This window comes from Canis lupus, chromosome 1, assembly GCF_048164855.1.
Source record: "Canis lupus baileyi chromosome 1, mCanLup2.hap1, whole genome shotgun sequence".
NCBI lineage: Eukaryota > Metazoa > Chordata > Mammalia > Carnivora > Canidae > Canis > Canis lupus.
In genome coordinates this window covers 106074913-106097035 of record NC_132838.1, presented here as the reverse complement: position 1 = coordinate 106097035, position 22123 = coordinate 106074913, and the positions used below count along the sequence as shown (strand labels likewise).

Genomic DNA, 22123 nt, shown 5'->3' with positions numbered 1-22123 from the left:
GTCGCCATGCTTGTGTTTCACCACCCACCCCGGCCTCTTATGTCTGTCTCCCCTTTATCTTCTTGCCATGTCGCTAGTCCCCTGATCATGCCTCTAACGTTCCCCTATATCCGTCTTCCCGCGTGCATGTCCCTAAATCCCCTCCACGCGCCCATGTGCTCTCCTGATCCCCTAACCCCCGTGCCCCGTTCCCCCTCCTAGCCCACGCGCCTTGTCCACTCCATGCTCGTGTCCCCATGTTCCTTGTTCCCTATAGATTCATGTGCTTATGTCTCCCCCAACCCCCAGGTACCCCCCATGTCCCAGTCCCCCGTCCTTTTCCTATCCATGTTCCCGCGTGCTTTTGTGCCCCCGGTGTCCCCGTCCTCACGGTCGCTAGAAAGGCACGCGCAGCCGCGGTGGTGAAAGCGGTTCCTTTATTCTGCCCCAGGCAGGCTCACAAGTACACGGGAAATCCGCTGATGGCATCCGTGCTCTGCACGACCATGTCCGCCAGCAGAAAGTAGATGCCTGGGGAGCGGAAGGCGGGTGGGAGCCCTTGGGCAGGTGGGAGCCCCCAGGGCGCCCTTGCCGGGGATCTGGGGGGTCCCGGGGGAGGGGGGTGGCGGCCGAGAGTCTGCGGTGAGGGGGTCCTCTCCCCCACTCTCTTCCCGCTGTGCAGCTTACCCGCGAGAATAGAGAAGGGCAAAGCCAGCCACCCCGAAAAATAGGACCACGAGAAGAAGACGTCGTTTTTCCACGCGTTCTCCACGGTGTAGCCTGTCAAGGCCAGGAGCAGCAGCAGGCCTGGGCCCCGCGCACGCAGTGAGGAGCGGGGCGCGGACCCTGGCCCCACCCAGACTGCGTCCACGCCTGGGCCCACGGGCCACGCAGCCTCCTCTGGGTCTCCGGCCCCTCCTCCCACTCCCCTCTCAGCGCCTGAAAGCTCGACGCGTGGGCCCCTAACCCCGTGCAAGCGGCAGGCCCGCCCTATGCCTGAGGGCCCCCCTCCCCGCCCCCCCCGCCCCCCCGGGGAAGCGGCAGGCCCGCCCTATGCCTGAGGGCCCGCTGCCCTCTCACCGCAGAGGAAGAAGATGCTGCTCGTGGTCTGGCCCCGCGCGTCGCCCTCGTGGCACAGGATCCGCAGCCCCATCACCAAACCCACGATGCCGGAGCCCGCCGCCAGCACCATGTACGCCCCGGTCACCGCCAGCATGGCTGGGGAAAGGGGGCGCCTCAGCCCTGCGCCGGCCCCTGGCCACCACCCCGACCCGCCGGTACTGGGCGGGAGCAGAGTTGACGGTTTGGGTAGGGACTTGGAAGTTACTTCATGAGGGGCAGTTAATGTCACAACAGGGAAGCAGGTCCCAAAGTGGGAATTTGTGGTAGTCTCTGTCGTGGAGGAGCCGGTGGGCCTGAGACTGGAGTGGAAGGGGTGAGGGTGGGGGCACCGCGGGATGTGCCCAGCTGTTGTGCCAGCTGTGGTCTGTGCTGGGGGCTGTCTGTCCAGTGGGGGACACCTGGGCGGGCCGGGCCTCACTCTGGCAGGGGATGTTGGAGCAGGTGCCGGCATTACACTCCTGCCACAGGCCACGGTGGCCCCCAGGGTAGCGTATCCAGTAGTTGGTGGCAGTGGAGAGAATCATGAGGATTTTGGCGAAGAAGCCCAGCAAGATGCCCCCTCTCTGAAGGCTCCGCTTCACCCCCATGCCAAGGAGGCTGCTGCCAAGGGCCACACATGCAAGATTGGCCAACACTCCTCCTGCCCCTAGACCCCTCTCCCGGGTCCTGCAATTCCTTGAGATCCCCTCCCACATGTCTCTCCATATCTGACTGCACCCCGGGCACAGCTGTCTGCGGACCCCTTCTTCAGGCCCTCCCCAAACCTCCTTCCAAGAACTCCTTCCCCCTGACCTACTGCTCTTCATGGGGGCCTTAAGACCTTACCCCCAAGGAGTCACCGCTTAGAAACCTCCCTGTCTTTCAAAGATCTTCATGCCCCAGTGGAATGTCCCTTTAGCCTGTCCAGTGCCCTCCTCGCCTCCCCCATGCACACACCCACCTAAGTGACAAGTGACTCACTCCTAACTCTCAGGCTTCTTAGACACAGAGCCCAGAGGGGTGGGGGAAGGGAGACTGGGTCTCTGTGAGGCAGGAAGAGTTCCAGAATTCCCTCTCCCATCAGCCATTTAAAGGGATAACAACACACACACACACACACACACACACACACACACACACACATAACTCTTCTAGCACAGAGACAGCTCAGAGTCTGGGGGGAGCCAAAAGGCCATGACATGGTAGACCATATCCCTCTGAAAACTCTTCCCTTGATCACATAAGCACTCCAGGTTCCCAGCTCTCTGACTGCCCTCTTAGATGCCCATGCAAGCTCCTGCTCCCCATCCTCCCGATTTTCCTAGAGCCTCCATCCTGCACATTCCCACAAGAGGACCTCCCTCACCTCCACTAGTAGCCACCGATTCTCTGATAACAACCCAAACCATCTCCAGCCCAAGTCTCCCTCCCAGACCCCTGACAAACATATCCCAACTGAGCTCAATATCCCCCACCCAAACCAGGGATGACCCTGCTATCCCGCCCATCGCCCATGCCAGACGCCTGAGTAGTCTCCTTCCCCCTCCTGCCCATCACTCCACAAAGCCCTTGGATCCCTGAATCCGGTTCCTTCTGCCACCACCACCCACTCCTGCCCCAATCTTTCTGGCTCCTTCCCTCTTTCTCATCTCATGCCCTGGTCGCAGTCACACCCGTCACGTTGCCAAACTTCTCTCTCCCTCTGGCCTCCCTGCATGCCGCAGAGGGGTCTTTCTGGCACCTAGAACTGGTGTCACCCCTCCCCAACTCATAACCTTCTCCTAGATCCCCAATGCCCCCAGGAGTGGCCTTAGGGGACCTCCCACCTGCCTCTCCATCTTCATGCTCCACCACCCTGCATTCCACATTCCACCACAAAGCACTGTTTTCCATCCCTGAAAACGTCCAGCCATTCCACACCTCCACCTTTGTGTCCCTCTGCCTGGATCACCTCTCCTTGGCCCTCAAGAAGCCCCTAAACACCCTCTCCCCAGAAAAGCTCACCTTCACCACCCCCGACAGTCTTTCTTCCCACCATCCTGGACTCTACCTGTGGTCTCAATTTCCCCAACCAGGACTAGCAGCCCTAGTGGGCAAGGCCCAGGTCAGATTACCATCAGCACCCCAGTGAGACCCAGCAGGAAAGATGAGCTCAGGAAAAGCCAGCTGAAGGAGTAAGTGAATTAATGAAGTGGGCAAGGAGGACCAGAGTGAAGACCAGGGTGACAAAATCAGAGCAGGAGTGAGATGGAAAGATAAAGAAGAAAGAGAAAGGACAGAGAGTCTTGAGGTGGAAACAGGGAGAAAGATAAGGGCAAGAGAAGGAAAAGACATGGGACCGTGCCTGAATCCACACAGTCGTGTGCGGGAGCTACCTGAGCACAGGTGGGGGTTCTGACTCCTTTCTGTGTGCCTAGTGTCCCCACCTTGGAGCTCAGTTTATGTCGTGTCGGAATTAATCTCAGAATAACCAGATTCCAGGATGCCTGGGTGGCTCAGTGGTTGAGCATCTGCCTTCTGCTCAGGTCATGACCCCAGGGTCCTGGGATCGAATCTTACATCAGGCTCCCTTCAGGGAGCCTGCTTTTCCCTCTGCCTGTGTCTCTGCCTCTTTCTGTGTCTCTCACAAATAAATAACTAAAATCTTAAAAAGAAAAAAGAAAGATTAACCAGATCCCAGCAAATTTTTGTTGAATGGATGAAGAAACAAATGAAGGGGTCTCAGGAGGGCTAGGGGTAAGGGCTAGAGGGAGGCCTGTGGGTGCCTGCAGCTCCTGACGACATCTTCTGTGACTACTGCTTCTTCCTCCTGGTCTCGCCTTCAGCTCACAAGGTGTCATAGCCAGGCCGGGAGGCTCTACAATAAGCACTCAGACTCAGGCTACCTGGTGTGGCAGAGAGAGGTTAGCGCTTGCCCCCACTCTGCTCTCTCAGACCCCAGACCGCCTCCAGTTCCCAGAGCAACAGTCACCTGTACAGAGCAACAGGACAGTCGAAACCCAACCCAGGTAGAAGGACCAGGAGAAGAAGGTCTGGACCTGGGGGCTGTGAGGCTGGTTCCACCGCTCACTGGTATAGACCACCATGGCCACCATCGCAAAAAGGCCTGAGGATGGAGAGGAGAGACAGGGCTCAGCCCCTCTGCAGGAACTCCGGTCCCCAGTGCCCAAGTACAGCCCAGAGTCTACCTGCAGCAAAGGCTGTGACAGAGGAGATGAGGCGCCCGTGGCCTGGAAGGGACAGTAAGGGGATGTAGGACAGGACCAGGAAGATCACCGACACCAGGACCGACAGACTAGCCAGAATGGTGAGGCTCTGCGTCGCACGGATGTAGTCTGTACGGAGGTGAGATTTTGGTGCCTGCCCCTCTGGCAGCCCACCGCCCCCAACAAGAGACCCCTCTCCCTTACCTGCTACTTTGTTATAAACCCCCTTTGGCCAGAGGCCGGAGTGAAATGTAAAGCTGGGCCCCATGGCCACGAACCAGAAATCCGTACTCAGAGCAATCAGGATGGACACCAGGCCCAGGGAGCCAGTGAGTAGAGCCAAGGACCGATAGGGCTCCATGTAGGTGAGCACTGGGTGTCTGGGTCCTGGAGATGAAGAGGCTGGTAACCTGGGCGGATGGGTCCTCTGAGCTCAAGAAAGAGACTCAAGACTTTAAAACCAAGCTGGTTTGGTTTTACACAGTTCCGGGTAACTGACTCTTGCCTTACACCCTCCCTTCCTGGTTGCCCTGTCCTCCCCCCGCAGAGGTCCAGTTCTCCTCATAGTGTGTGGTGGGGGAGGGTGTCATATCATCAGTGGTTTGGGTGGTGGTTCAGAACTTACCTCTGTTTTAGGTTCTATACCTCCCACCCTTGGAACCCTCAACATCAGAGGAGACTTCTTCCTGGAAGAGGTGTGAGAGAGGCTTGGGGGCCTCAGGGTGGAAGGTGACAGATGAGACCAGGGTGTGAGTTAAATGGGGGGGATGTGGCCAAAGGGGACAGTTAGGGGTTGTGTCATGCTTTCCTGTGGGTTCTGCAACCTTCCATTCTGGAAGAGGGGGCCCCAACTCTAGTGTCTCTGCGGAAGGAGGGGCCTGGAGGCCAGGATGCTTGCAACTGAAGGGATAGAGGGCTGGAGGCCTGGACTTGGGTCCTGAGGAAGAGGCAAGCAAGCAGGGTCTCAGACTCCTGGATCCCTGCCTGGAGCTTTTACCCAAGACAAGCAAACAGTGGAGAATCACAATTCTGAAAGTTTGTGGAGAGCATGACATGCCCACATCCTCCTCTGATGAGAGTTCACAGAGCTCTACTTTGAGCAGGGCCTCCAGTGTGATGGGCTTCATTGCCAGGATCAGGGTGCCTGAGGGACACAGGCAGGCACACAGGACCCTCCCACCCTCCAAGCACTAGCCGCCTCTTCCCATACCAGCAATGGGCCCTAAGCAGTGCCTCACCTCACCAATGAGCAGGTATAAGGTAAAGGTGCCATAGCCCAGGTAGAAGGTGCAGGCCATTCCTCATGGCCTAGAAGAGGACCCCTGTCATGAAGCCAGCAGTCCCACAACAGCTGGTAAAATGGAGACCCAAGAGTGACTCAAGTGGCCAGGGCTTCTTCCATCTTCCATCATTGGAGACTCCAGTTTGCAGTCCCCCATCTCTCACCCAGACCCTCATCACTGACGTAACTGGCCACTCCTGAGAACATGTTCACAAGGACAGGCTCTCAGGGGCAAATTCAGGTCAGCAATAACAAGGGCACCAATACAAAAATGGCGGTGCATATAACTCTAGTGAAGAACAGCAGACAGGCTTCAGGAAGTCTGGGCCATGGGTGTGTGGTGAAGGGAATGTCAGGGCACAGAGGCCTTCTGTGATGTCTACCCCATCTAAAACCCAACCCCATTCTCATTTCCAAACCTAACCCCAAATTCAACCCCATCCATAACCCAGCTCTACGCACAAACTCAACCCCAACCTGATTCCTAAAGCAAGCCCTATTTACATCATCAAGACCAGCTCTAAAGCCAGTCACATCCCCAACCCTAAATATGATCCACTCCTTAACCCCAGTTCCAACCTCTAATTTAATCCCATCCTCCAACCTAACCTAACCTCCAACTTCTTGGAGAAAGAAACTCTGCCCCAACCCCATCTCCAAATCTAAGCTTAGCCCCAGACTCAAACCCATCCTCATCCCAAGAGACTTAACCCTATCCACATTCCCATCCCCATGCCAGATCACACTTATAGCCCCACCCCCACTTTCTCATCCCCTACCTCACCCCCCATAATTCCTATCTCGACCCTACTCATTCTTCTCTCCATTCCACCTCCAGGCCCATGCCTGTAACCCTGTTTCATCTCCCTTTACTTTTGAGTTTGTTTCTTTAAGTAATCTTTACCCCCAATCTGGGGCTTGAACTCAGGACCCCAAGATTGAGAGTCACATGGTCTCCCAACTGAGCCAGCCAGGCACCCCTCCTGTTTCATGTCTTAAATCCCACCATCACCACCACAGCATACACATACACAGGAGCACACACATGCACACACGTGGCCATACTGTGGTCCTGCAGGTTCCTTGCACTTGTAGGCATCACAGGCTGACTACAGGCCCATTATCTTGGTGCCCACCAGACTATACACCTCAAACCAGTAGAATCAGACTAAGGCCAGCAGGAGAGCCCGAAGCAACTCAATGTGACATTGAAGATGCGCTTGTCCTGCAGAACCTCCATCTTTTTTCTTGACAAGATGTGTGTGTGTTCTGAAGCTCTTCCCCAGACCTCAAGTCCCCAGCTCCCAGCCTCTCCCAGACTCAGGGAATTCCTTCTGAGGCCCCCACCCTGCAGAAGCTCTGCCCAGTCCTCAGGCTCACCTGTACCACCTAGACACCTGGTCTTTATTCTATGGGCTCTGTCTCCAGACCTGAGGTCCCCCAGTGCCAAGGCTCCAGGCTCCACCCTCAGTCCAGGGCACTATTCCATAGCCGTAGCCCAATTATTATCTCCCAGGACATTGTTCACTTGGCTTGATCCAAAGTGTCTTGCCTTCCACCACTTTCCACACATCCTCAGACCTCAAGAACTCCAAGCCAGAAACAAAGTCTGATGAATTTACGGGACTCGGGGGCTCCCCTCGTAGGAGGCCTCTGGAAATATTTAATTTTGTTTTGTTTTGTTTTGTTTTGTTTTGTTTTGTTTTACCGAGGAGAGACTGCACACCAGAGCAAGGGGCAGAGGGAGAGGGAGAGAGAGAATCTAAGGCAGGCTCCACGCTCAGAGCAGAGCCCAACGCCAGGCTCAATCTCACAACGCTGACTTGAGCCAAAATCAAGAGTCAGATGCCCAAAGAACTGAGCTACTCAGGTGCCCCTGGAAATAGTGAATTCAATCAGCACTGCTTATAGGCCAGGCCTTGAGGAAACAGCAGTGCCCAAGGCACATGAGGCCCTCACCCTCACTGAACCTATAGAAAAGATGTGAATGCTGCTTATAAACAGTTATTATGGAAGACACTCTCATTTCTACTGAGGCCTACTCCATCAATATTTAAGGCAGTCTATTATGATAATAAAAATGTACTAAATCTGTTAGTTTAGTTGTTGTCTAGTAGAATGCAGCTTAATGTATCTGCTCTGACATAAGAAATAACTTGTTAAAAAAAAAAAAAAAAAAGAAATAACTTGTTAGATGGAAACTCTCTGCTAAGAATAGTAAGCTGAGGGGTGCCTGGCTGGCTTAGTGGGTGGAGGATGTGACTCTTGATCTCCAGGTTGTGAGTTTGAAACACACAAGGGCACCTTGATGGCTCAGATCATGATCTTGCGGTCCTGGGATCAAACCCCACATCACATTGGGCTCCCTGCTCTGCTGGAGGCCTGTTCCCTCTCCCTCTGCCTGCTGCTCCCCCTGCTTGTGCTCTCTTTCTCTCTCTCTCTGTCAAATGAATGAATAAAATCTTTTAAAAAAGCAAAACAGGGGGCAGCCTGGGTGGCTCAGTGGTTTAGCACTGACTTCAGCCCAGGGCCTGATCCTGGAGCCCCAGAATCGAGTCCCAAGTCAGGCTCCCTGTATGGAGCCTGCTTCTCCCTCTGCCTGTGTCTCTGCCTATCTCTGTCTCTCATGAATAAATAAATAAAATATTAAAAAAAAAACAACAAAAAAAACAGGGACACCTGGGTGGCTCAGCGGTTGAGCATCTGCCTTCAGCTGGGTCATGATCCTGCAGTCCCGGGATCAAGTCTCCCATCGGACTCTCGGACTCTCTGCATGGAACCTGCTTCTCTCTCTGCGTTTTCTCTCTCTCTCTCTCTCTCTCTCTCTCTCTCTGTGTGTGTGTCCCTCATGAATAAATAAATAAAATCTTTAAAAACAAAACAAACAAACAAAAGCAGATTGATCCAGATGGGCGACGTTCTCCCAAGAAAGCACTACTCTCTCCTTGCTGTTGTATTTGTGGTTACTTTTTTCAGCTTTATCAATTTTACAACAAGAACTCCCTCCTCTCAGTGTCCCTCTCTTAACTTCTCAGAGTTTAAAAAAGTAAAGTAGGTTTTTTATACAGTGTGTCAGGATCTTATGAAATGTCTCACTATAAAATTAATAGTAATAAAAGTGTCTGCTACCATATGTAAAACAGGCAATATATGTGTTTTGTATATTATCTTTGGAAAAGTAATGTTTTCTGGTTGTGTAGCCTATAACTCATAAAGGGATTATGTGCTCTTCCACCTCTATTTTACTTTTTTGGTTTATTTTAAATGAAAAAATATAGGGGCACTTGGGTGGGTTGAACATCTGCCTTTGGCTTGGGTCATGATCTTAGGATCTTGGGATCAAGTCCCAAATCAGGCTTGATTTGGTCATCAGGGTGTCTGTGTCTCCCTCTCCCTCTGTCCCTACATCCTGCTTGTGCTCTCTCTCTCTCTCTCTCTCAAATAAATAAAATCCTTAAAAAAATAAATGAAAAAATATATATATTAGGGGATCCCTGGGTGGCTCAGTGGTTTGGCACCTGCCTCCGGCCTGGCATGATCCTGGAGTCCTGGGATTGAGTTCTGCAGGAAGCTCCCTGCATGGAGCCTGCTTCTCCCTCAGAGAGTCTCTGCCTCTCTCTCTTTCTCTCTCTCTGTGTGTCTCTCGTGAATAAATGAATAAAATCTATTTAAAATATATATATTAAATAAGCAGATTAATTATAAAAATATACATATATACTAAATCTCAATAAATATCATTAGGGTAGAGCTCAACAAATATTTTTCTAAGATGATAAATAGTATCATTAATTGGCCTGAATAAATGTATTTTAAGCAACATTCTTTTTTTTTCTTTTAGCAACATTCTTTTGAGTGATAATTATATACCAGGTACTGTCTTATAAGATGATCTAGCAGTGACCAAAACCAGATACAAATCTCCTTTTTAGTAACATTTACATTCTGGCTGGGGATAGACAAACATGGTGTCCACGAAAAATAGCATAACTGTGAAAAGTGCTGTAGCTAAGTAAAAGTAGGGAAGTGGGAGAGGAAGTGTGTTGTGATTTCAGATAAGGTGGCCAGTGGAATCTCAGCAAAAAGTTAACTTTGAGACAAAAAACTGACAGACAGTTGGAAAGAGCCATCCAGGAAGAGGTGGCCCAGGCCTGTGCCAACATGGTGGCCAGCAGGGCTCAGAGAAGAGTGGGAAGCCAAACATTAGCCTTGACAAGAGATTGAGGGAGGAACTTCTAAATCCTTGGCATGTCCTGCCTGTTTAGAGTGTCTCTGATTACCTGGGGTCCTTGAGCCACACTAGATGGTATATACTGTCCATGTGGCATATGGTGGGGACCCTGGGCCATACGGTATCAGGATGACCCCTGGAGTAGCTAAGGTCAGCCACATGATTTCTCCATGCTTACAAAACTGCCTTGGACCCTGGACAGTGACACCCCTGGACACCAAGGCTCAGGTGAACTTCTCCGGGAGGCAGGACTCGTGCATATTGTCATACATTGTTGATGGAAGCAGTAAGTAAGCACTGTCTGTGTGACTCCGCTGGGAGAAGATGACTGGAAGCCCAGGCCTGGTCTCCTGGACGCTGCCTACTAGCCTCTTCATTTCTCTGCTTTTCATCTCCAACCTTTGGCTATGTATGATGATCTGTAACTATGAGTATAACAGCTTTCCAGGGGTCCCTTCTAGTGAATTATTGAAATTGAAAGTGGTTTTGGTCTAGTCAAAGAGCTAGCAGGGTTTGGAACATGTGGCACCTTGTATGGTCTTGCTAGACTAGCCTTTTTTTTTTTTTTTTAAGATTCCTTTCATTTATTCATAAAAGACACAGAGTGAGAGGGAGAGATAGGCAGAGGGAGATGCAGGCTCCCTACAGGGAGCCTGATGTGGGACTTCATCCTAGGACCCTGGGATCACAACCTGAGCCAAAGGCAGATGCTCAACCACTGAGCACTCAGGCACCCCTATAGACTAGCTTTTCATTGGAACAGAGGGGTGACATGACTTGAATCATGCTTTAACAAAAATGCCTCTAAATGCTGTGTAAAGAATGGACTGTGGGGGGTGGCAGGAGGAGGATAGAGACACCAGCAGAGCTGGTTAGGAGGATGAGGCCATAAGCCAAGGGAGATAAGATCAGACTGGTAACTGGATGGGCAAGGAATCAAATTCTGGAAACATTTTTAAGGTAGAGCCAAAGCTGCTTGCTGATAAATCAGATGTGCGATGTAACAAAGCAGCTGAGGATGTTCCCAACACTCTTGGCTGGAGTAGCTGGATGACAGTGGGGCAGGATAGGGAGATATGGGAGGAGTCAGTGTGGGATGTGGAAGAAACTAGGACACGTGAGATTTGAGATGCCTCTGCTCTTCCAGCGGATATTGGAGATGAGTCTGGAGTTGCAACATCATTATTATTGCTAGAATAAACCTCTATAAATATGATTACTGGAATAAGCCTCAGTGAATATGACTCCTTAAATAGGCCTCAATAAATTATGATTAGAGAAGGCTTCAATTGCCATTATTAGTAGAGGAAGCCTCTATAAATATGGTACTATTGTTATTTGTGGATGCCTCAATAAACATTTCTAGGGAGTAAGCCTCTATTAATATGACAGTTTTAGCATAGGATGTAATTAATATTATTTTCTTTAAAGATTTTTAAATTTATTTATTTATGAGAGACACAGAGAGAGAGGCAGAGATACAGGCAGAGGGAGAGGCAGGCTCCATGCAGGGAGCCCGATGTGGGACTCAATCCCCAGACTCCAGGATCACACCCTGGGCTGAAGACAGGCGCCAAACCGCTGAGCCACCCAGGGATCCCTGTAATTAATATTCTTATTATTAGAATTAGCTTTGCTAAATGGCCTTATTATTTTATGATAGATATCAGTAAATTTCATGGCAATTGGGTGCAGCTTATTGAATAAAATAATGAAGAGAAGATCAAGGTCATGATGAATGGTGTGCGAAGAGGCAGGAGGGTGTGCAGATCAGAGATCTGGTGCTTCTAGATGGAGGGGGCTATCCAGGAGGGGAGGCCCTGTTAGGAATGCTGCCTGGAGATGCTGCGAGTGGACAGTGAGATCTTTTCTTTTATTGTATTATCCCACTGATATGATTCATAATAAGAAATATATATTTGGTCTTTGTATTATTCCTGGCACAAAGCTGTGGAATTTCATGGGTGATAAGGGCCTTGAAGGTCTATTTGTTACATTAATGAGGGGACTGGGGGGAGTGGGTTGCACTCCAGGGTAAGGGCAGGTGGCAGGGGAACCAACCAGGTGACTAGAGGGAGTCCAGCCCCCAACCTGGAGAGGGAGGGGCTGGAGACTCAGTAACCACCTGTGGCCAATGATGTACTCAAGTATGCCTGTATAATGAAGCCACCATAAAAACCCACTAGGACTGGGTTCAGAGAGCTTCCAGGTTGGTGAATGCATGCATAATGGGGAGAGTGGCCTCCTGGAGAGTGCATGGAAGCCCCTGGCCTTTTCCCCACACCTGGCCCTGCACTTTCCTTCCATCTGGCTGTTCGTGACTTAGATCCTTTTATAGTAAACTGGTGATCTAGTAAGTAGAAGCTTTCTGGGAGTACTGTGAGCCACTCTAGCAAAGTAATCAAACCCAAAGAGTGAGTCATGGAAATCTCCAACTACTGCTGGTTGACCTTCAGAAGCCCGAGTGATAAACTTCACTTCTGATGATATTTGAGGTAGGGGGTGGGGCAGTCTTTAGGACCCAGTCCTTCCTCTGTGGTATCTGACACTACCTCCACTTGGATAGTGTCAGAACGGAGTTGCTTGGTGATGTAGGATAAAAAAAAAAAAAAAAACAACACATCAGGGGCACCTGGGTGGCTCAGTGGTTGAGCATCTGCCTTTGGCTCAGGTTGTGATCCCAGGGTCCTCCCTGGCAGGGAGCCTGCTTCGCCCTCTGCCTATGTCTCTGCCTCTCTCTGTCTGCTTTTTATGAATAAATAAATAAAAATCTTTTTAAAAAAACACATACACACATTAGAATAGGTGTCAGAATTTGACCTATACATCTGTTTCCTAGAAGTCATAGTTAACCCCTGGTGGGGACTGTGTGATTCATGTCTGTCCCCATCCCTACAGAGGATGAGTGGGTTCACCTGCAGTAATCCAACCACTCCCACCCCATCCACCTCTCACACGTGTTTCTCAGCACCCCAGCCCCTCAGGGACCACACCTTAGTAGTTTCACATCAGTTTTATTAGACTCTCAAAAAGTCGCTCTAATGGAGATCCCATTTCTCTAATACCCCCCCTTTGTGGGCTGGGCCTTGGGTCTTCTCAGCTGCTTCCCACCAGGCCCCATTCTTCCTCCTTCCCCCTTGGGACACAGGAGTCAGAGGTCCCCACCTGGAGTCCAGGACTGAACCTCCTCATGCCCACAGGAACCGGGACTTCAGGCCTCTAGACCCTCCCCCTCCTTTTCAGTGGCCCCATTCTAACTTCCAGATGAAGTTGGGAGTACACTGGGCTCAGCGGGGAGCAGACAGGCGCCGACATTCATGCATCCGGTAAGCACACATGTAGAAAATCCCTGCGTGAGAAGAGATCCCAGTTGACCTCCCAAGTCCTCCTAACCTGGGCTCCCAACCCAAGACCCCAGCACAGCACTCCCTTCTTCCTTGGGTTTTTGGCAAAACCTGGAGTCTGTCTTCTGGCTCACTGCTAGGGAACTTGTAGGGGACACCCCATCATCTTGCCCTCTGGAGTGCCGCCCACTCTGCCAAGGACACTGACTTTCCCACCCCCAAGCCCTCATACCTGCGAAGAAGGTCATGAGCAAGGCCACCCAGCCCAGGATGTAAGACCAGGAAAAGCGCCAGTCCCCAAAGCGGCGACCAAGGAAGCTGACAGTGACTCCAGTGTAAATGGCCAAGGCCAACAGGACAAAAAAGGCTGGGGAGAGAGGGTAGGGGGTAATGGGTGGGAAAGGGGGCAGGAATGGGGTTTGGAGATGGGATGGGAATGAGATGGAGGAAGGGGGAGGCCCAGGTAGGGGAGGGAAGGTGTAAAAGGTGAGGAGGCTTGGGGAGTAGGGTTGGATGAGGATGGGTCAGGCCAGTGCTGTGTAATAGAATTTGACTGGGCTGGTTTTGGTCTCTGGTTCCTGGGAGGGAGACACTAAATCCTTGGAATTTCCTCAGTAATACGAGTGTCTTTGTTATTATTGGATTTATGTGGAGCTGAGATGACACAGGGTAGGAACTGGTCACCAGAAAGACCAGCCACAGAAACAGAACAGACAGTAGGGGCTTTGAGCCACTAGCTATCAGATCACCCTCTGCAGAAAGAACCTGGAGATTAAATTCGCTCACACAATCAATGACTGAGTTGTGCTTTGGCAATGAAACCCCAGCAGGAACTCTGGATGTCCAAGTGTGCAGGAGCTTTCTGGCTGCTAACACAGCAGTGTGTTGGGAGGGGAGTATGCCCTGACCCCAAAGGGGGAGGGTGCAGAAGCTCTGTCTTCAGGACCCTCTCCAGCTTCATGCTAGACATCTCTTTCTTTATCCAGTGCTGAGATGGAGCCTTTATTAATCTGTTCGTTGTTAAGTGTAGTGCCTTCCTGAGTTCTGTGACTTCCAGTGAATTTTTTAATCTCCCTGGGTTCTGGGAACCCCCGAATCTATAGCCAGTTGGCCAAAAGTGCAGATGGCCTGTGGCCCCCTCTTGCCACCCAAGTAGGCACAGCCTTGTTAGGGGTCATGCCCTTAATCCTGTGGGGTATGGCATCAACTCTGGGTGATTGGTGCCAGAAACTCTCTGGTTGTTGGTATCAATCGGGGTTGGGGTAATGGAGCTGAGAATGAGAAGAAACACCCCAGAAAGAAGTGCTGGGGATGGAAATGGGCAGGGAAGTTGGGTGTGGGGGTGGGGATGGGGGAGGGTGGGTCCACTCACTGGAAGCGAAAAACATGATGCCTGCGGAGAAGGGCCGGGAGAGGCGGGTGAAGGTGGGCTGCTGAGCGAAGGCGAGGATGCCCATGATGATGCCCGAGGTGGCGCACAGGGAAGACAGGATCATGAAGGCCCGGGTGGCATTCCAATAAGCTGTGGTAGCACCGAACAGTCACTCCCAGGCTCCCAGGCCACTCCTGCCCTCAGTGGCGAACACTGCCACCTCTGAGGGCTGGAATGTCTTGCCTCTCTCCTTATCCTGACCCAGCTTCTCCCTCGGCCTCTCTGCAAACCAACACTCTCTGCACCTGGCAAACTCCTATTCATCTTCCACAGTCCAGCTCCCAAATTCCCTCTGGGAAGCACCCTTTCACCCATCAGGCATGGTCTTTCCCTCCTGCTCTGGATTGTGGCTCTTGGCTTGTTTTCCCTTCTAGCCTGATTGCTCCCTGAGGCCAGGATTCTACGTGGAGAACACCCCCAGCTCAAGTTTGGTTTGCTAATGGGTGTGGAGAAATGTTTGTTGGATGAATGAATGAATGAATGAATGAATAATGAATGAGGGTTGATTCCCTGCTATCCTCCTGCTATTTACTTCCTATACTCTCTCGATTACCATCTTTTTAAAAATATTTTATTCGTTTATTCATGAGATACACAGAGAGAGGCAGAGACAAAGGCAGAGAGAGAAGAAGGCTCCCTGCAGGGAGCCTGATGTGAGACTCTATCCCTGGACCTGGGATCAAGACCTGAGCCAAAAGCAGACACTCAACCACTGAGCCACCCAGGTGTGCCCCATCACTGTCTTTCATTTCCTTGATACCACTTGCCCATACCTGAAAATGGCCTATTTATTTATTTTTAACTTTATATCTGTCTTTCCCTGATGATTTTTTGGTTCTGCAAGGACAAAGGTCTTGCTTCCTCATTCATTGCTTCATTCCTAACACAGAGCACCTGGCACATAGTGGGTGCTCAGGGCAAACGCTGAATGAATGAATGTGGAGACCTGAGAATCATTCTTCTGTGCTTAGCTCTGGGCTTGCCCTATAGGACATGCCCTGAGAATAATAGTTATGATCTCATCTTCTGTTTAGCAGCTGCTAAATATGTGCCAGGCATGCATTCTGTGAATGGGCCTATTTGTTCCTTCTGAGAGCCCTTATGCTGTACGTACTATTTTTAACCTCATTTTTTTCAGGTGAAAAACTAAGGCTCAGAGAGGTAAAGTGACTCACCCAGGGTCTCATAATTGGCAGTAGGACAGGCATTGAAAGTCAAGCACCAAAGCTTTTGTTGTTAACTGCTTGCCTAGTCTGTCTCTCAGAACACCCAGGACAATTCTGCAGCTGGGACAGAGCCTGGGTCCTGCCACTTGAAAAGTAAAAAGTCTGAGGGCACTCTGTGTTACAGAGTTGAACTGTGTCTCTCCCCCAGCCCGCAAATTCAGACATTGAAGCTCTAATCCCCAGAATAGGACCTTATTTGGAAATAGGGTCATTGCGGATGTGATTAGTTAAGATAAGGTCCTACTGGAGTAGGTGTATTCCTAATCCAAAATGATTAGTATCCCCACAAAATGGGGAAATTTGGAAAAAGACAGACATACAGCATGGGGTGGGGTGGCAGGTACAGGGATGGGGCACCATGTGAAGATAGAGATGGAGATCAGGATGATGTATTGACATGCCAAGGAATACCAAAGACTGCCAGCCAACCACCAGACACTGGGCGAGAGACAAGTAACAGACTCTCCCAGGCAGCCTCAAAAGGAACCAACTCTGCTGACACCTTGGTTTTGGACTTCCAGCCTCCAGAGCTGGGAGACAGTACATTTCTGTGGTGTGAGCCTCTCAGTCTGTGGTCCTTTGTAATAGCAGCCCCAGGAAACTACAGATGCCTCTGGGTATTTAAAAGTCTGGAGGAGGGGCATCTGGGCAGCTAGGTCCATTAAGCCTCTGCCTTCAGCTCAGGTCCTGATCCTGGGGTCTTGGGATCAAGCCCCACACTGGGCTCCCTGCTGAGTGGGGAGTCTACTTCTCTCTCTCCCTCTGCTCCTCCCCCCGCCCCGCTTGTGCTTGCTCTCTCTCTCTCAAATAAATAAATAAAATCTTTAAAAAAAAATAAAAATAGGGGCACCTGCGTGGCTCAGTGTTTGAGCTTCTGCCTTTGGCTTAGGTTGTGATCCCGGGGTGCTGGGATCGAGTCCTGCATCAGGCTCCCTACAGGGAGCCTGCTTCTCCCTCTGCCTGTATCTCTGCCTCTCCCTCTGTCTCTCATGAATAAACAAATAAATAAAATCTTTAAAAATAAACAAATAAAAATAAATATAAATAAATAAATAAATAAATAAATAAATAAATGCAAACCTGGAGGACTTACCAGGTACATTTTAGTCTATGCCCTTCCCATGGTGTGCTAAGGTGGGACTGGAAAGAGCAAATGTCTCTGAGGCCTGCCTAAAGCTGCAAACAAGTCCAGTGGGCTACGGTGGGGTGTTGCTGTGAATTGGGCATGTACATCCCATCACCAGTTACCCACTACGGCCCTCTGCTCCATCTTGAGAGAAAATTCTCCTGCTTAAATCGCAGTGTGCTTCCCTGAGGGGCCCCTGACAGATACACCACAGTTAAAGATTGCAAAACTGGATTTTTCTAAGTGAGCTGCAAGCCCAGATTTTGTACATAAAAATTTTTATACAAAATTTTAAATTCTGGCAGAGACTTCAGAAACTTTAAAAACTCTATACACCCACGTCTGCAGCTGGGTTCAGCCACTGCACGTTCACGTCTCCTGCTTTGATTCTCATGAGCTCCTGAGAGTTGATGTGCAAAGTGAGCCAACTGCTTGGACAGATATTCAGCAATCCATCATGGTAAGGTGTGTCCCTGAGGATCTTGGGTTTGAGGTCAAATGCACTTGCAAAGCTCCATCATGCCTCCCTCTCCCCATCCCCAGCAGAGTTAAGACAGGGGATATGGGTGTCCCCCAGGATGTTCCCAGACTGAAGTGGGAGAAATGGTAGGTAGAGGCATGAATGAGACCTCCAGAAATGAAAGGGAAACATGAAGTCAGGAGGCCAACTGAGCTCGGAAGCTGGAGGCTGGGGCAAATCTTTCCACTGCTTGCTGCCCTGGTTTACCCCTTCTGAAAATGGGCATCCTGCTGCCTCTCCCAGGCAGGTTCAATGAGATGGGATGCCTGAAATCTGGCCCATCACAGGGCTCAGGGGGGTTGGCTCTTCCTCTCAAAAACTCCCTGGAGAAAATGTCTGGCTTTTTTTTTTTTTTTTTAAGATTTTATTTATTTATTTATTTGTGAAAGACCTAGAGAGAGAGGCAGAGACACAGGCAGAGTGAGAAGCAGGTTGCATGCTGGGAGCCCGCCCGATGCCAACTTGATCCCAGGACTCCAGGATCACACCCTGGGCCGAAGGCAGGCGCTAAACTGCTGAGCCACCCACGGATCCCCAATGTCTGGCTTTTTGAGGGCAAGTTTCATATTTTATTCCCAGAAACAGTGGTACCACCTTCAGTGTTGTTGAGAGACCAAAGGGCATTAATTCATGTCAAGCACTTAGAATAGTGAATAGGACACAATAATATTCAATAAATGCCAGTCATCATTATTATTATTACTATTATTATTATTATTACTACTACTGTTTAGTAAATAGAAAATATGTAACCTTATATATTATTAATATATTAATATATAATGCACATTATATATTATATAATATAATATACAATGAATGTATCTCTCATATATATGTATAAATACACATACGTATATGTATATACATATATAGAGAGATACATATATATTATACAATATACTATATAATATGTATTATCTTTCATATAAAATATATATTATTATAATGTAGCTTGCAAGAACTCTATGCTGGGAGAGCTATTTTTCCCCATTTTTACAGCATATATTGTAACATGCACATATATACATACACATGTACATATAGACAGATTACATAGCCTGGCACACAGTACGTATTAAATACTACCATCCAGTCTTTAGCAAATTTAGGATCCATATTTCTTCTGTAACCCAGTTTCCAACCTAGTTCTTGATACGTAGTAGATATTTAGAAAATGCTAGTCTGCCAACCCTAACCCCGCCTGCCCTACCTGACTTCATGCCAGGAAATGTCACGTCTCTACTTAACCTCTAGGACATTTCATAATTGTACTAGAAAAAAATCCTGAAATCCCAGTTCTGCTGAGTGATCTTTGGTTGGTGCCTTTCCCTCTCCGAGGCACAGAGTTCTCCACCTGCAAAACAGGCGGAGAGGCTGTGTCCTGGGTGGGTGGGGGGCTCTGGCTCTATCCCCAGAGGGCCTCTAACCCCGCCCCAGAGCCTTACCGATACTCTCTGTCTGCAGGTAGCACTTGTTGCCCAGGCAGTAACGCCACAGGCCCTGGTGGGCAAAGGACCCTGACAGCCGGTACTGCATCCAGTGATCTGTTGCTGTGGCCACCACCAGGAGGATGGTTCCCACCCAGGCACAGAAGAGGCCGCCACCCATGAAGCTGTACATGGTGATCTGTGAAGAAGGGGAGAGATGGGGTCAGGAGCTGGACTCCTGGGTCCTGGCAGAGGAAGGGACTGGAGCCTGGGCCCCTGGATCCTGGGAGGGGGTGGCTGGAGGCCTGGGCTTCCGGGTCCTGGGTGAGGAGGGGGCTAGGGGCTGGGACCCCAGCAGGCCCCTGGGAGAGGAAGGAGCTAGAGGATGGCCCCCTGGGTCTTGGTGGAGGAGGGGGCCTGTAGGTCCAATGCCTGGTCCCTACCTGAATGGCAGAGCCTGTCACAAGCCCTCTGTCTGCCTCGGCCCTTCTGTGCAGACTGAGCCGAGCCAGGTCACTGGCCTCTCTGCTCCCTGGGTCCCCCAAATCCCTTAAGCCTCCCCAGACAATGACCCCATGGCCCAGCAGCTTCCAGCAGGCAGAAGTGCAGTGGTGGCAGAGGCCCCAAATGGAATTCGCTGAAACAGGGATCCAAGCACTCCCTCCCTGCAGTCCCTGGCTCCACTGACCTCTCTCTGTGACCCTCCCAGCGACCCTCCCACCCTTTCACAGGCCTTGCTCACAGCACCCACTGGGTTAGCCTGAGCTGCGTAAGCACACACACAGAGACACAAGACATAGGGCCAGTCATCCATTTATTGTTCAACCAGGGCTCCCCATCCCCAGGGGCAGGAAAGGGAGTGGGGGGCGGCAGGTGTCTGGGTACGCTGGGCCAATGGGGTTCTTTGCAGATGGGTCACAGGGCATGTCACATTTGGGGCTGGGACTGGAATAAGAATGGGACAGGGTTGGCTGGGGTCACAGATGGGCTAGGTTTGGGGTCAAGTTTAGGAGGCAGTTAAGGATGAGGGAGGACTGGGTTGGCCTGAAGTAGGTAGAGAATGAGAGTGCAGAGCTGGGCCTGAGGGGAGAGGTAGGAATGGAAATGGGAATGAGTGGGTTTAGGGGTATGATATTGAGAGTGGGGGATGGGCAGGTGGGGATGGGGTTAGGGTCATCACTGTAGTTGGGGATGGTGTTGGGAATGGGAAGAGGTATGGCTTTGGGCATGGGCATGAGGCTCAGGGTTTTTTCTGGCGTGGAATCCTAAGTCAGCTCCAGTTTCCATGGGGTGGCTCGCAGGACCCACTTCTGAAGCTGTGGTTTTGGGAGAAGAAACATGGGAACAGGATGTTTCCTGGAGTATCTCTGCCTCAGCTGAGGTCACCCTGGGCACCAGGAAAACCCTCCTGGTGACCCTGCGTGGGCCCACTCAGGAGTTTGGGGAGCTGGACCTTCAGGTCCTAGTACTCTGACTCCCAGTCTTCTGCTACAGCAGGCGGCATGTCCTGGGATGACTCCTGATCTCTGTCTTCCTTCTTCTCATCCTGTCTGGGCAGTATTGGTGGTGATGCTGGGATCGCTGGAGGAGTCTTGGGGCCAGCCCCAGACCTCCCCAGCCAGCCCCTCTCTGGATTCTCAGCCCTGCCAGGTCGCCATTGCTGTGGGCCCTGGCCCCGGCCTAGCCTGCGCTGGGTGCCCCAGCCCAGACTGCGCTGGACGCCCCAGCCCCTGCGTCCCCTGGATGGCCTGATAGCGGTGCCTGGCTGGGGGCAGCATGCCTGGGTGGTGCAGGGGCAGGAGGGCAAGGACTGTTGAAGGTTGTAGGCCCCCAGAAGAGCGCTGTGCAGGAGGTAAGAGAGGGCGTCCAGGCGGATGGGGACGGTGACAGAAGCCAGGCTTTCAGGGAGCCCCAGGTGGGCTGGATCTGGGGTGCCCAAGGGAAAAGGCGGCAAGGCTGGAAAAGGTGCAGGTGGCCACAACTCCGTCCCAGGGGATGACAAGGGCGGGCTGTTCCTGGAATAACAAGAGGACAGGTCCACAGGTCTCACCAACTCTTTCTATCCTTCCTACTATAGTCCAGCACTTTTCCTGGGAGTCCTGCATCCACCTCTGACTTCCCTGCGCGTTCAATCTCTCTCTCATTCTTTCTTCCCATTTCTCTACAGAGGGACAGCCAGCTCTGGCAGAACTTTAGCACCAGAGACAACAAAGTTCCAGGGTGCCTGTGTGGCTCAGTGGTTGAGCATCTGCCTTTGGCTCAGGGCATGATCCCAGGGTCCTGGGATGGAGTCCCGCAACGGACTCCCTCCGCCTATGTCTCTGCCTCTCTCTCTGGATCTCTTATGAATAAATAAATTATATATATTATATATTATATATATATAAAACACAGTTCCAGCTCCAGGGCCACTTCCCTCAGGGTATGTTTCTGGGCTCCTCACTTCCCTGTGCTGAACCTTAATTTTTCACACCAAAAGATGGCTTTTGGTAGTGTCAAAGGCGCATACGAAAGGCCCGGGTCTGACAATTATTATGCTGTCTCCAGCTCTACCGCTGTTTCTGGGATCTTTGATTCTCCTTGTTCCCTCTTGAAATGTCTCCCTGCTCTGCGAGTATCTGTTCCTAACTGAATCTCTGTTTGTTTTTTTGTGTTTTTTTTTTAATTTTTATTATTATTTTTTAAATTTATGATAGTCACAGAGAGAGAGAGAGAGGCAGAGACATAGGCAGAGGGAGAAGCAGGCTCCATGCACCGGGAGCCCGACGTGGGATTCGATTCCGGGTCTCCAGGATCGCGCCCTGGGCCAAAGGCAGGCGCTAAACTGCTGCACCACCCCGGGATCCCCTGAATCCCTGTTTGTATCTCGCTCAGCTCTAGCAACATTTTGTTGCTAAGATTCTGTTTCTAACTGATGATACTTGACTTTTTTTTTTCCTTTCTGATACTCTCTTTGGGTCTGTCCACTCTGTCTCTGATTTTCTCCATCCCCTTCCCTCTCTGGTCTGTTTCCTCCCCGTGGAGAAGGTCTTGTGTCTCTCACCCTTGGGGCTCAGTCCCCTCCTCCTGCTGTTCCATCTTTACAGGAGTCTCTCAAGTCTCTTCTAGAACCTTCCCTTTGAGTTCTCCCAGGTCCAGGGAGGTGCGGAGGGGTCGGGAAGGAAGTGGGTGGGACTTTGTCCAGAGGGGGGCGTGGCCTGTCGGTGCGCGGAGCCGTGGAAAAGTACGCTGGGATCTTACCCTGAG

At 51.0% G+C, this 22123-nt stretch overlaps 4 protein-coding genes across 11 annotated transcripts; all 4 read right to left on the bottom strand.

Annotated features, from left to right (window-relative positions):
- Positions 1 to 399: 399 nt before the first annotated feature.
- Positions 400 to 2944, bottom strand: CLDND2 (claudin domain containing 2). Of its 7 annotated transcripts, none has more exons than XM_072769522.1 (5): positions 2907 to 2944; positions 1520 to 1701; positions 1060 to 1197; positions 667 to 786; positions 400 to 510 (listed from the first exon to the last, which is right to left on the bottom strand). In XM_072769522.1, the coding sequence occupies exons 2-5, from the start codon at positions 1686 to 1688 to the stop codon at positions 437 to 439; spliced, it is 501 nt and encodes a 166-aa protein (XP_072625623.1). In that variant the 5' UTR covers positions 1689 to 1701; positions 2907 to 2944; the 3' UTR covers positions 400 to 436. The 7 variants fall into 7 exon arrangements, with proteins under 7 accessions (XP_072625623.1, XP_072625606.1, XP_072625634.1 ...); XM_072769505.1 differs by lacking the exon at positions 2907 to 2944 and adding an exon at positions 1927 to 2900; XM_072769533.1 differs by lacking the exon at positions 2907 to 2944 and adding an exon at positions 1927 to 2900 and having other exon boundaries at positions 1520 to 1698.
- A 638-nt stretch (positions 2945 to 3582) lies between these two features.
- NKG7 (natural killer cell granule protein 7) lies at positions 3583 to 5039 on the bottom strand. Of its 2 annotated transcripts, XM_072769475.1 has the most exons (5): positions 4912 to 5039; positions 4491 to 4673; positions 4269 to 4415; positions 4052 to 4186; positions 3583 to 3937 (listed from the first exon to the last, which is right to left on the bottom strand). In XM_072769475.1, the coding sequence occupies exons 2-5, from the start codon at positions 4645 to 4647 to the stop codon at positions 3726 to 3728; spliced, it is 651 nt and encodes a 216-aa protein (XP_072625576.1). In that variant the 5' UTR covers positions 4648 to 4673; positions 4912 to 5039; the 3' UTR covers positions 3583 to 3725. The 2 variants fall into 2 exon arrangements, with proteins under 2 accessions (XP_072625576.1, XP_072625581.1); XM_072769480.1 differs by lacking the exon at positions 4912 to 5039 and having other exon boundaries at positions 3746 to 3965; positions 4491 to 4795.
- Positions 5040 to 12894: 7855 nt separating this feature from the next.
- LIM2 (lens intrinsic membrane protein 2) lies at positions 12895 to 19070 on the bottom strand. Its single transcript, XM_072810507.1, has 4 exons — positions 18896 to 19070; positions 14516 to 14665; positions 13376 to 13510; positions 12895 to 13148 (listed from the first exon to the last, which is right to left on the bottom strand). Exons 1-4 carry the CDS (start codon positions 19068 to 19070, stop codon positions 13087 to 13089), a joined length of 522 nt encoding a protein of 173 aa, XP_072666608.1. The 3' UTR covers positions 12895 to 13086.
- Positions 19071 to 19683: 613 nt separating this feature from the next.
- Positions 19684 to 22123, bottom strand: C1H19orf84 (chromosome 1 C19orf84 homolog). Its single transcript, XM_072769386.1, has 2 exons — positions 21921 to 22123; positions 19684 to 20892 (listed from the first exon to the last, which is right to left on the bottom strand). The coding sequence occupies exons 1-2, from the start codon at positions 21953 to 21955 to the stop codon at positions 20340 to 20342; spliced, it is 588 nt and encodes a 195-aa protein (XP_072625487.1). The 5' UTR covers positions 21956 to 22123; the 3' UTR covers positions 19684 to 20339.

What these genes read in the sequence shown, in the direction of transcription:
- LIM2 (XM_072810507.1), bottom strand. Translation starts at nt 19,070, where the DNA reads ATGTACAGCTTCATGGGTGGCGGCCTCTTCTGTGCCTGGGTGGGAACC. An exon ending in CCTGCAGACAGAGAGTATCG is followed by an intron (nt 14,666 to 18,895) that starts GTAAGGCTCTGG and finishes GTGCTACCACAG; the next exon opens with CTTATTGGAATGCCACCCGG. An exon ending in GCTCATGACCTTCTTCGCAG is followed by an intron (nt 13,149 to 13,375) that starts GTATGAGGGCTT and finishes CTTCTCACGCAG; the next exon opens with GGATTTTCTACATGTGTGCT.
- CLDND2 (XM_072769522.1), bottom strand. Translation starts at nt 1,688, where the DNA reads ATGGGGGTGAAGCGGAGCCTTCAGAGAGGGGGCATCTTGCTGGGCTTC. An exon ending in CTCCAACATCCCCTGCCAGA is followed by an intron (nt 1,198 to 1,519) that starts GTGAGGCCCGGC and finishes CCCTTTCCCCAG; the next exon opens with CCATGCTGGCGGTGACCGGG. An exon ending in GCCCTTCTCTATTCTCGCGG is followed by an intron (nt 511 to 666) that starts GTAAGCTGCACA and finishes TCCGCTCCCCAG; the next exon opens with GCATCTACTTTCTGCTGGCG.
- NKG7 (XM_072769475.1), bottom strand. Translation starts at nt 4,647, where the DNA reads ATGGAGCCCTATCGGTCCTTGGCTCTACTCACTGGCTCCCTGGGCCTG. An exon ending in TGTCACAGCCTTTGCTGCAG is followed by an intron (nt 4,187 to 4,268) that starts GTAGACTCTGGG and finishes CTCCATCCTCAG; the next exon opens with GCCTTTTTGCGATGGTGGCC. An exon ending in TGTCCTGTTGCTCTGTACAG is followed by an intron (nt 3,938 to 4,051) that starts GTGACTGTTGCT and finishes TGCTTATTGTAG; the next exon opens with AGCCTCCCGGCCTGGCTATG.
- C1H19orf84 (XM_072769386.1), bottom strand. Translation starts at nt 21,955, where the DNA reads ATGGAACAGCAGGAGGAGGGGACTGAGCCCCAAGG. An exon ending in GAGGGGACTGAGCCCCAAGG is followed by an intron (nt 20,893 to 21,920) that starts GTGAGAGACACA and finishes TTGTTATTCCAG; the next exon opens with GAACAGCCCGCCCTTGTCAT.